General features: G+C 42.4%; 1 protein-coding gene across 1 annotated transcript in view; it reads right to left on the bottom strand.

Annotated features, from left to right (window-relative positions):
* The window catches only part of Chmp3 (charged multivesicular body protein 3), a 39,035-nt gene extending 27,685 nt beyond the window's left edge, over positions 1-11,350 (bottom strand). Inside the window, exons 1-2 of the mRNA XM_004660512.2 lie at positions 11,196-11,350; positions 2,982-3,042 (exon numbers count right to left, since the gene is read on the bottom strand). Coding sequence (XP_004660569.1) covers positions 2,982-3,042; positions 11,196-11,240 — 106 coding nt within the window. The 5' untranslated portion in view covers positions 11,241-11,350. The remainder of the gene's footprint in view (positions 1-2,981; positions 3,043-11,195) is intronic.
* Between the last annotated feature and the right edge of the window lie 1,921 nt (positions 11,351-13,271).

Here is a 13,271-nt window from a genome sequence, read left to right as displayed (position 1 = left end):
TCTAGGGACCCAGGTTCGATTCCCTAGCACCCATGAAAGCCAGATGCACAAGGTGGTACATACATCTGGAGTTCATTTTGCAGTGGCTGGAAGTCCTGGTGCACCCATTCTATCTACCTCTTTCTCTCTCTCTCTGCTTGCAAATAAATTAAAAAAAATTTAAGTAATAATAGAGACATATAATTCTATTATACTTGACATAATTTTAAAGTTTTGGTAACCCGTTCTAACATTTATTTTTTAATATATTTTATTTTATTTATTTGAGAGACAGAGAGAAGCAGATAGAAAGAGAGAATGGGCATGCTAGGGCCTGTAGTCCTGCAAACGAACTCCAGAGGCACATGCCACCCTGTACATCTGGCTGACGTGGGTCTCGGGGAATCAAACCTGGGTCCTTTGGCTTTGCAGGCAAGAGCCTTAACTGCTAAGCCATCTCCAGCCCTATGTCTGTATTTTAAATAACATTTTGTAAATTTCATTATAAATTTCTTTCACATCCTTGGTTAATTCCTAAATATCTAATCCATTTGCATGTAAAGTACTTACTGATAAGAGGGGATGGCAGGGCTGGGAAGATGGTTCAGTGAATAAAGCATTTACTGCACAACTGAGCAAATGAGTTCAAATCCTCAGATCCCCACATAAAAACTGAAAACTGGTAGGCGTCTATAATCCCAGTGTATGTATGGAAGTGAAGTAGAAAGTTGAGGATTGATCTGAAAGTTTTCCTTTGACCTACACACACCCACACACATGCGTGTGTGTGTGTGTGCGCACGCGCGCGCACAACCATGTCTGACAAGCTTTCTTCATTAAAACCAATAGTACCTTAATATAAAGATATGACCCTTCGCCGGGGGTGGTGGTGGACGCCTTTAATCCCAGCACTCGGGAGGCAGAGGTAGGAGTATCATCACTGTGAGTTCAAGGCCACCCTAAGACTACATATGAATTCCAGATCAGCCTGAGCTAGAATGAGACCCTACCTAGAAAAGCCAAAAAAAAAAAAAAAAAAAACATATATATATATATATATATATATATATATATGACTCTTCTGCAGTCTGTGGTGAATGTCTCAAGATGTTTAAAAAAGTCTCTTCAGGGGCTGGAGAGATGGCTTAGCAGTTAAGCGCTTGCCTGTGAAGCCTAAGGACCCCGGTTCGAGGCTCGGTTCCCCAGGTCCCACGTTAGCCAGATGCACAAGGGGGCGCATGCGTCTGGAGTTCGTTTGCAGAGGTTGGTAGCCCTGGCGCGCCCATTCTCTTTCTCTTCCTCTATCTGTCTTTCTCTCTGTGTCTGTCGCTCTCAAATAAATAAATAAAAAATTTTTTAAAAAAGAGTCTCTTCAGGGCTGGAGAGATGGCTTAGTGGTTAAGCACTTGCCTGTAAAGCCTAAGGACCCTGGTTCGAGGCTCAATTCCCCAGGACCCACGTTAGCCAGATGCACAAGGGGGCGCACGCATCTGGACTTTGTTTGCAGTGGCTGGAGGCCCTGGCATGCCCATATTCTCTCTCTCTCTCTCTCTCTCTCTCTGTCATTCTCAAATAAATAAATAAAAATGAACAAAAAAGTTAAAAAAAAAAGAGTCTCTTCAATGTTTGGTCCGAAGTTAAACATCTCCAACCCGCTGTTAACTTTGGGAGTTGTTCAGCTTCAAGTTCCTAGTTATTTTTCTGTTCTCAGTAACTGTTCTTTTTCAACCTCTTGAAATGTCTCCCTAAGTGAGCATAGATTAGTATTTAGCTAAAGACTCAAAGGAATCCTGCAAAGATACTTGGAGTTCTTTCTCTGGTTAAATTTCCTCTTCTCTTCAGCCTGGACTAGAGTAAGAACCTACCTCGAAAACAACAACAACAAAAATCCTCTTCTCTGATACCCTACACCACAAATTTCAGCTTTCGTGGACCCTGGTCTCTGAGTCTTCAATTCAGTGGAACCAATGTGCTTTTCACAGAATTCCTTTCCATGTGCAACGTTCCAGAAAGACTCTCTGGGGAGAATACAGGGCTCTGTGTTTAACTTTTTCAATCTGAACCAGCAGCTGACCAGTGTTGAAAACAGCTGTTTCATAGACGTTATCCAGTTGTTCCTTCTTGCTTTGTTCATACTTTTATTTACTACATCATGGCTATAGAACAGAATTCTCACCTCTAGTTCTTTTTTAAATACAGGGACATCTTTATGGTATTCATTTTTCTCCAATCATAAATGTGTTAAGAAAAAAGTTTTAAGCCGGGCACGGTGGCTCACACCTTTAATCCCAGCACATGAGAGGCAGAGGTAGGAGGATCACCATGAGTTCAAGCAAGGCCACCTTGAGACTACACAGTGAATTCCAAGTCAGCCTGAGCTAGAATGAGACCCTATCTTGGAAAGAAAGAAAGAAAAAAGAAAAGAAAAGGAAGGAAGACTGACCATTCCTTGACAAATTAGCTTAATTCCAAATAGTACTCAAAAGATAAACTGGGCATGGTGGTGCATGCCCTTAGTCCCAGCACTCAAGAGGCAAAAGTAGGAGGACTGCTGTGAATTTGAGGCCACCCTGAGACTACATAATGAATTCCAGGTCAGCCTACCCTACCTCAAAAAAAAAAAAAAAAAAAAGAATAAACTTTATTCAGAAATATATTATCCTCAATTTAAAGTCATGCTAAGATATTCGAACAGTAGAAAAATAAAATTGAAAAAAAAATAAAATTGTATTTTTACTTATATAGTTTATTTAATTCAAACTCCATAAAAGATATTTGTTCCTAAGTAATAGAGGTTTCTTTTGCTCTTATGAAATACAATTTTCTAAAATTCACTGTCTTTGTATACTGAATATAGAATTAGGAAGTAAAATAATTTAAACATCTATACATAATTAGTATGAGAATAAACTATGTCCTATATATATAGATCCAGTTTATTTTTATGCACTGACATGAAATATAGCAAAGGGGTACAGAGAAAACATAAAATGACAATTTACCTCTTATTTGCCTGTCAACAACTCTCATTTCCTTTCTTATCTTCAATGACCATTCATTGACCTGGAGAAAATTTTAGATAAGCAATTATCAGAGAAGCAAACACTCCTAACCAATTCTGAAGAACTTTGCATTAATTCTACATTTATTTCAGACACAACTTTTTTTTTTGTTACTATTGTTTTTGTTTTTCCAGGCAAGGTCTCTCTCTAGCTCAGGCTGACCTGGCATTCACTAGTCTCAGGGTGCCTTGAACTCTCATAGACATGATGTTTTAAAGCTATTTTCACAGCTGAGGAGATGGCTCAGCAGATAAAGTGACTGCCGTACAAGTGTAAGTACCTGATTTCAGATAACACAAATGATTGCCAAATTCCACAAGTGATGTTGCCCAATCACTTTTCAAAAATACTCACAGAAGGATGGAGAGATGGCTCAGCAGTTATAGGCACCTTCTGGCAGCCTTTAATCCCAGCACTCAGGAGGCTAGAATCACTGTGAGTTTGAGGCCAACCTGGACGTAGAGTGAGTTCCCAATCAGCCAGGGCTAGAGTAGTGAGATCCTACCTCAAAAAAAAAATTATATGTATGTATGTATGTATGTGTGTATGTATGCATATATACATACACACATACATACATACATACATATGGCGTGGTGGCGCAGGCCTTTAATCCCAACACTCGGGAGGCAGAGGTAGGAGGATCACTGTAAGTTCGAGGCCACCCTGAGACTACATAGTAAATTACAGGTCAACCTGGGCCAGAGTGAGACCCTACCTCGAAAAAAAATATATATATATATACACACACACACACACATACATAGAGAGAGAGAGAGAGAGAAAGAACGTGCACGCACACAAGAGAGCGAGAGAGCACACACGCGAGACAGCTTACTTACAAAGCCTGATGGCCCAGGTTTTGATTCTCCACTATCCACACAAAGCCAGATGCACTAAGTGGAACATGCAGATAGAGTTCATTTGCAGTGGCAGGAAGTCCCTGGTGGCCCCATACTCACTCACCCTGCCTCTTTCTCTATCTCGCTCATAAATAAATGAATGAATAATATTTTTTTTAATATTGAGAAAAAGCCAGGCATGGTGACACACACCTTAATCCCAGCACTCGGGAGGCAGAGGTAGGAGGATCACGATGAGTTTGAGGCTACCCTGAGACTATATAGTGAATTCCAGGTCAGTCTGGACCAGAGTGAAACCCTACCTCAAAAAAAAAACCCTATAATAAGTGGGGGCAGGCAGATGTGGTGGCGCACACCTTTAATCTCAGCACTAGGGAGGCTGAGGTAGGAGATCACTGTGAGTTCAAGGCCAGCCTGAGACTACATGGTGAATTCTAGGTCAGCCTGGGCTAGAGCTAGACTCTACCTTGAAAAACCAAAATCAAAACAAACAAAAAAAGAAAAAAAATAGAGGGCTGGAGGGATGGCTTAGAGGTTAAAGCGTTTGCCTGCAAAGCCAAAGGACACACGTTCAATTCCCCAGAACCCAAGTTAGCCAGATGCACAAGGGGGCACATGTATCTGGAGTTTGTTTGCAGTGGATGGAGGCCCTGGCACGACCATTCTCTCTCTCCCTCTTTCTCTGTCAAATAAATAAATAAATAATAAAATATTTTTTTTAATTTTAAAAAATTAAAAATCTGAATTGTCAGCTGATTATTAAAAGTAAACATTTTACTAAATCACCGTGTGTTTTTGGCATGACTCAGAAGAAGCTCAAAAAACTGGGAGGCACTATCATTACAAAAACCCTTTCAGTACAATCTACTTAAAGAGGTTTCTAGCACTTGAGTCTAATAAAACAAAATAAGAATAGAAGTAATACTGAATCCTGTCCCAAATGTATCTTCTAAGGATTTTTTTTTTTTTTGAATAGTGTCTCACTGTAGCTCAGGCTGACCTGGAACTTACTCTGTAGTTCCAGGCTGGCCTTGAACTCACAATCAGCCTCCTACTGCTGTCTCCTGAGTGCTGGGATTAAAGGTGTGTGCACCACACCTGGCTATAGGGATTTTTAAAATGCCCTTTTGGGCAAGTAAGTGTTTTTAACTACTAAGCCATCTCTCCAGACCATAATGAAAATCTTAATTCTTTGTATATTAATAAAAATAATTAGCCAGGCATGGTAGAACAAGCCTTTAATCCTAGCACTCAGGAGGCAGAGGTAGGAGGACTGCTGTGAGTTTGAGGCCACCTGGGCTACAGTGAGACCATACTTGGAAAAAAAACCACAAAAAAATTAAAAATTAAAAATGTATTTTCAATAAATTCTACTTTTAGTGTTTAATAATAAAATATTTAAAGTATTTATCCTAACCATACAACAACCACTACTAACTCCACCCTGAAGAAACACTTCAGCACTTAAAATTATAATGCCATGCAATTTTTAATTTTTGTTTGTTTTTTGTTTTTCAAGGCAGTGTCTCTCTCTGGCCCAGGCTGACCTGGAACTAACTATGTATTCTCAGGGTGGCCTCGAACTCAAGGCAATCCTCCTACCTCTGCCTCCTGAATGCTGGGATTAAAGGCATGTGCCACCACACCTGGCTCAATTTTTAAAATTTTTAATTAGGTTACACTTACATATACTTTTTGAAGTGAAATTCATATAGCACACAATTTGCCATTTTTTTTTGTTTGATTTTTTTTCAGATAGGGTCTTGCTCTAGCACAGCCTGACCTGGAATTAGTCTTGGGCTGGCCTGGAACTCACAGCGATCCTCCTACTTCAGCCTCCTGAGTGCAGGGACTAAAAGTGTACACCACCACACCTGGCCTCCTGGGTGTTTTCCTTCAGCATGTTTTCAAGGTTCATCTACAAGGTATACATGAGTCATTCAGTCTTTTATATATCTCACTTTTATTATATGTATATACCACAAACTTGTTTATCTGCTCATCTGTTGATGAATTGAGCTGCTCCATTTCCGACTTGGGCCAGTTCACCCCTCCTTAGGCAACTTTGTGGTCCGTCCTCGTCCCCCAATCAGCATAGTGCACTGCAGCCCAGAACTCCAGGACTCAAGGAATCCTCCTGTTTCAGCCTTGTGAATAGCTGAGAGTACAGGCACGCGCCACTGGGCCAAGTGGATGTTTGATTGGTTCCCACCCTTTGACTATTATGAATAGAGTGGCTATGAATATTTTATACAGGTATTTACTTGAGTACCCATAATTCTCTTTTTTAAATTTTTATTTATTTATTTAGAGAAAGTGAGAAAGAAGTGGAGAGAGAGAGAGAGAATGGGTGTGCCAGGGCCTCCAGCCACTGCAAACCAACTCCAGACCCATGCACCACCTTGTGCATCTGGTTTACATGCGTCCTGGGAAATTGAACTGAGGTCCTTTTTTGGCTTTGCAGGCAAACGCCTTAACTACTCTAGTCCAGGCTGACCTGGATCTCACTCTGCAGTCCTACGCTAACCTAGAACTCACAGTGATCCATTTTTTATGCTCTTTCAGCCATAGGTTTTGTAAAAAAGTCTACTCAGATTCTGTTTCTCAGTGCTGCACTAATAACTAGAAGATCTCTTATAATTGAGCTTCCCAGTTCTCCAGTATCTTGATTTTACAACACTCATTGCCTTGTTAGCTTTCAAATTAGCTTTGTAAGGCTCGAGGGATGGCTTAGTGATTAAGTCATTTGCCTGCAAAGCCTAAGGACCCAGGTTTGATTCCCTAGTACCCACATAAGCCAGATGCAGAAGTGGTACATGTGTCTGGAGTTCCTTTGCAGTGGCTGAAGGCCCTGGCATGCCCATTTTCTCTATGTGCCTCTTTCTTTCTCAAAATAAATAAGTAAAATCTAAAAAAGATTAGCTTTGTAGATCTCAAATTATTTTTTTGTTTAAATCTTCTATTGTGGGGCAAAAGGATTGTTTTAACACAATTTAGTCCATAATCACCATCATGGCTTTAAAAAAAATTTTTTTAGTGACAACTTTCATAATTATAAACCACAGTAATTCCTTCCTCTCCCCCACTTTTCCCTTCACAAATCTACTCTCCATAACATTCCATCTTCCAATCATGGTATGTTTGTCTGTTTTTGAAAGAGGGTCTAATTCTTGTCTAGGCTGATCTTCTTTAAACTCACTCTGTAGATAATGTTGGCTGTAATCTCACAGTGATTCTCCTTAGCATCCAGAATGCCAGGATTAAAGGAGTGCACCACTACACATAGCTAACAGTGACTTTAATAAAAAAAAAAATTATTACTCATTTGCAAGCAGAGAAAGAGATAGAATTGGCACGATTGCTCCTCCAGCAAACAACCTCCAGGTGCATGCACCACTGCATCTGGCTTTATGTGGGTACTGGGGAATCAAACATGGGTCATTAGGCTTTGCAAACCAGTGCCTTAACCACTGAGCCATCTCTCCCACCCCCTCATGACCTTTTTTTTCTGAGGTAGGCTCTTACTTTAGCACAGGCTGACCTATAATTTACTATATAGTCTCAGGGTGGCCTCAAACTCATGGTGATCCTCCTACTTCTGCCTCCTGAGTGCTGGGATTAAAGGTGTGCACCACCACACCCAGCTCCCTCATGACTTTTTCAAAAGAATATTATGCCCTATTTCTGCTTCATAAAAAGGCTTAGAATTACCTGGGCTTAGAATTGAAGACACTCCAGTAACAAGCAACATCATGGGCACCCAAATTTTGGTTTCTAAATAACACTACTACCATAAGAAACTAGTGCTGTTTGGAGAAACGGCTGATTTTAGGCCCCAGAATGGGGATATCCAAGCCACACCATGATATATTATGGTAGAAAATAAGGAAGCACTTGAAAACCAACAGATTTGCATTAAAAGGAGCTAAAAACTGATTAGCTTTACTATCAAACTTTTATTTCAGTATTACTCAGAACAATGGTTAGAAGTAATTGTAACAGGGCTGGAGAGATGACTTAGTGGTTAAGGTGTTTGCCTGCAAAGCTTAAGGACCCAGGTACAATTCTTCAGTACACACATAAGCCAAATCACAAGGTGATGCATACATGTACCTGGACCTCGTTTGCAGTAGCTAGAAGTCCTGGCAGGCCGGCCTTTCTTCCCCTCTCCCTCCCTCCCTCCCTCCCTCCCTCCCTCCCTCCCTCCCTCCCTCTCTCTCTCTCTCTCTCTCTGCCTCTTTCTCCTCTCTCAAAAATAAATAATTTTTTTTTCAAAAAGAAGTAATTATAACATACAAAATATATAAACATATGAGACCAAAATGGCGCTAGAGTGAGAAAGCATTTGAAGCCACCAGAAGCTATGACAGCAGCTCCTTTTCTAAGTACTAGTGATTAAAAAAAAAAAAAAAAAAAAAAGCAATAAAGCAATTCAGCACTTATCTTGCCTTTTTAGTAGAAATTATATACCCAGGGAACCCAAGAGCCCTAGCCATGACAGGAAGATGGTCACTGCTGGGCGTGCTGGCACACACCTTTAGTTCCAGCACTCTGGAAGCCAAGGTAGAAGGATGACTGTGAGTTCAATCCTGAAACTACATAGTAAATTTCAGGTCAGCCTAGGCTAGAGCGAGACCCTACCTTGAAAAACCATAAAAAAAAAAAAAAAGACTGTCACTGACAAATGAGGAAGAAATGGCAAAATTAGAACTACCATTCATAAAACTCTTAAGCACCAGTTGATTCAGGAAAGGGACACAAATCCATACTGAAGAGAAAGATTAGAAACTGCATACTCATAAACCACCAAAGTATCAGCCCTTATATTACTTTCCAGCAGTGTTAGCAGGGGGAAAAAAAATCCTTCCTTAGAGTAGTTATATTTAGTAACTTAATAGAGCAAAGCAAAAACTAATCACCAGACACTGAAGAGATGGCTTGGTGGTTAAGGCACTTGCCTGCAAAGCCAAAGGACCCAAGTTTGAGTCCCCAATACCCACGTAAAGCCAGATGCACAAGGTAGTGCATATGTCTGGAGTTCGTTTGCAGTTGCTAGAGGTCCTGGCACACCACATTCTTTTTCTTTCTCTCTCTCATAAATAAATAAATACTAATCACCAATCATGCAGCTTCGGGAACTACAGCAGTTCCTCCAACAATGTGGTCTAACAGCAGTTATACAAACATGAAGGTGGGGTAGAGAAAGCAATGTAATTGGCTGTAGCTTAGTTAACCAGTCAGCAAACCAAACCTTAGTTACTGGGGTTAAATTATATCAGCTTGATTTACTCTGTTGGGTCCAGTGCAGATGCTCAATCCAAACCCTTAGCTTCCCACCAATATTCATTTAATAGCAACAAAAGGAAAGCTATAACAGAGATCTCACTGCTATAGCCTTATGCATCTAGTTTGCAGCAACTTAAGGCCCTGGAGCGCCCATTCTCTCTAGCTATGTATAATTTGTCTCTTTCTCTCTCCCTCCCACTCTCTCAAATAAAGAAATAAATTTTAAAAACTCCTTTACTTTAAGTTATCCTAACTGTTACATCTTTTTCTCTGGTAAAATAAAACTTTTGGAGGGTAAACAAGGTGTTTAACATCACCTTGTAGATGCACGTTTTGTAGTATATGAAAACTCTAAGATACTTGGAAAGGTTTTTTTTTAATAAATCTTTAAAAAAAATTTGTTCATTTTTATTTATTTATTTGAGAGTGACAGAGAGAGGGGGGAGGGAGGCAGAGAGAGAGAGAGAGGCAGAGAGAGAAAGAGAATAATGGGCGTGCCAGGGCCTCCAGCCACTGCAAATGAACTCCAGATGCATACGCCCCCTTGTGCATCTGGCTAACGTGGGTCCTGTGGAATCCAGCCTCGAACCCAGGTCCTCAGGCTTCACAGGCAAGCGCTTAACCACTAAGCCATCTCTCCAGCCCAGGTTCTTTGTTTTTTTTTTTTTTTGGTTTTTTTTTTTTTTGAGAAGAAAATTATTACCTTCAGTGTGTGGACAGCTTTGCCATTCATAATTTGAAATCAAGTCTAAATAAAAGTCCTATGACTAGATGGGAATGGTGACACACGCCTTTAATCCCAGCATTTGGAAAGCAGAGGTGGGAGGATCACCATGAGTTGGAGGCCACCCTGAGACTACATAGTGGTCAGCCTGAGCTAGAGTGGGGTCCTACTTGGGGGGGGGGAGGGGTCCCATAACTATTTAACACGTTGGCTGTTTTTAAATGATAAATGTAACTGCTAAGAACACGACGTTAATTTATTTTCCAGTACGGAAAAATACCTGGGGAAGCTGACACACACCAAAAATGGCAGGGTTGATGAATGAGAATGGCTTGAAAAATACACTTGTGAGAGCTGAACAGGTAAGATCACTTACTAAAGGTTTGAGGATTTTTCCATTACCTATAAATTTGAAAGGTGTAGAAGAGTTTCTCAAACGTCAATGCACATACTACCTAGGGATGGTGTTAGGAGTTCCAAACAGGGATTCAGTAATCTGGGGTAGGACCCCAGATGTTTGACAAGCACCGATGCTGATGCCGGTCTGCTTGAGGCTACAGAATAATATACAAAGAATTAGCCCTCGTTACCACTGCTAGCTCAAACTTTTAATCGCCAATTATTTCTGTAACGTTATTACTCTTCACGAGAAGATACAGGTTCAGGCAAGTTTCTGGAGCTCCCAGAACTGATAGGAGAAAGTAGGATTCAAACGCTGGCTCTCTCATTCTGGACACTCCTAACTACTTGTCCACCACATTAGGTTTACACGCAGATCTAGAGCGCAGTGCCCGGTCCAGAACTTTCGTCTAACTGTTGCTCCCCTAGAGTCAACAGAGAAAAGAGCCTCCCTCTCCACACGGCAGGAGGAGAGAGGGGCTGGAGGTACCCCGACCTTACGGCGTTCCGCCAGCGTCCCCTCCGCCCGGTGGTCGGGGCGGGGCCTGCACGGGAGAAAGGTTCCGGGCGGCCTGTACCAACGCGCGGGGTGGGGGGAGCAGCTTCCACGCCGGAAAGCTTCGCTGCCTCGACACCCCCCGGCGACGCTGAGGAACGCGGAGCCCAGCCCTCCACTCCCTGCTCGCTGGCCGAGGCACTAAGGACGCTTCCTCCCCACCCCGAAAGACTCTTCCTTCGGCCCCTCGGTCGAGTGGGAGGCCCCGGAAATGGGGGCCGGGCGCTCCCTGGGCAGCCGGGGAGGGATGCGCGTCCGGCTGTGTACCGACTCCACTACGTCCCACGCAGACCGACCCGCTCGCTTGCCACCACTGGAGTCCTTACCAGCTCTTTGGGCGGCTTCTCCTGGGTTTTCCCAAACAGCCCCATGGCGAACGGAACTCCGTTTGCCCCTTCCGGCTTCCCGTTCCCTGCGCCGAGGCAGGTCACGGGCAGCCGCTTGGGCGGGGCGGCCAGGAAGGGAGCCCAGATGCCCAGAGAGGGGCGCGGCGGCAATTGAGAGAGTACGCATGCGCGTTGCGCAGGCGCAGACTCCAGTTGGGCGGAGTGCTCTGCTCAGAAAGGGTGACGCCATGGTGCAAGTTGTGAGTCAACTGAAGTATTTATATGATGTAACACCATCCTCTAAACCTATAAATTATGACACACATCTGTAGCCCATGCAATTTTCCACTTCCAAAATACTCGGGGCTTCCTCTTAGTGTTACCTTACAGCTATCAAGCCAGAAATGACTGCTTCCAGAAAAGTCACACCTCCTCTTCTAGCACCATCATGACCTAGTCACAAAAAACTTGGGCATCTAGGGGTGGTATACGTCCTAAAGAGTTGTTAGTCAGGGAGACTGACAAAATAATACAGGCTATTGCCAAAGTTTTTGGTTGCCCACCAGAACTAAACAGTAAGAACCTGTTGTTGAGGATATCACATGCATTGGTTGCAGGATGCTGGGAAATCAAGTTGGAAGAGAGCTGGAAGTCCCTTCCCTACTGGCTAGCTGTCATAGTGCTAGAAAATGCTATCTAGTATACTGGTGGAGAATAATCAAGTCTTAACTGCAGTTGAAGGACTCAGGATGCCATAATAGACCTCAAATTATGAATAGGCCTAACTTTCTTCTCCATCAATAGGCCTAAGATTCTGCTTCCCAGCAAGGTCAGTTTCCTGATAAAGGAAATGACTGTTGGAACCATGCCTTCCTGTGGTCATAGATAAGTTTGATTAAAATAAGTTTGCTTAAAGTTTCTCCTTTTCCAAAATTTTTATTAACAATTTCCATGATTATAAAAAGTATGGCAGGGGACTACCCTCCCTCCTCCCACTTTCCCCTTTGAAACTCCATTCTCCATCATATCCCCTCCCCTTCTCAATCACTCTCTCTTTTATTTTGATATCATGATCTTTTCCCCCTCTTATGATGGTCTTGTGCAGGTATTGTCAAGCACTGTGAGGTCTCGGATATCCAGGCCATTTTTGTGTCTGCAGGGAGCACGTTGTAAGGAGTCCTACCCTTCCTTTGGCTCTTACATTCTTTCTGCCACATCTTCCGCATTAGACCCTGAGCCTTGGAAGGTGTGATAGAGGTACTGCAGTACTGAGAAATGCAGTCACTTCTTTGCAGCACCATGATACCTTCTGAGCCATCCCAAAGACACTGCCATCTGAAAAGAGAAGATTCTCTACTAAAAGTCAGAGTAGCATTAATATAAGAGTATGAACATTAAGAGAAGTGCTTACTGGGCAGTTTAATAACCACAGTATATACATTTAGCCAGACATCAGCGGACATTACACCCCTAGGGACATGACTACCTCTGTTTTAAGTTTTCAGTATCAGGGATGTATTCTCTCCCATGAAGCAGGTCTCCAGTCCAATTAGAGGGCAGTTGGTTTCCACCATGACAGACATGCCACTGTTGCATTCATTGGCTCATTTGGTCTGGCTAGCCAAATAATAATGCTTGCAGTGTCCACCGTTAAGTTTCTTCACTGGTGATTTCTTTTTCTCCCATTGAACTGCATGCAGAATGGCTTCTTCCAGATTTCTGTCAGCTGGTCTACATGGAGGAGGTTTTCAGCTCAGCTCCAGTAGGATTTCTCAGTGGCCTTGCAGCCCAATTATGAGGAGTCTTCAGCAATAGGGTCTTACCATCTATTTCTGGTGGGAAACAAAGGGCCTCAGCAATGGCCTATAATGTTTTGGGGGCATCAGGGACCTCCCTGGCCAAAAACTCACTGGAAGGTATCCCATCCCTGGCACTGAAAATTTTCTACCATCAATCTATGGCTCCTGAGTGCTCCATTGTCCAAAAAAGTAGGATTCCATATGATTTATTTATATCCTCTTCGATTTTGATTAGCCCTCCCTTCACCTTTCCTTTACTAGAACACTTTCCCTGACT

The sequence above is a fragment of the Jaculus jaculus genome, chromosome 6 (assembly GCF_020740685.1).
Source record: "Jaculus jaculus isolate mJacJac1 chromosome 6, mJacJac1.mat.Y.cur, whole genome shotgun sequence".
NCBI lineage: Eukaryota > Metazoa > Chordata > Mammalia > Rodentia > Dipodidae > Jaculus > Jaculus jaculus.
Note: the sequence above shows the minus strand (reverse complement) of the source record. Positions and strands in the feature narration are given on the sequence as shown.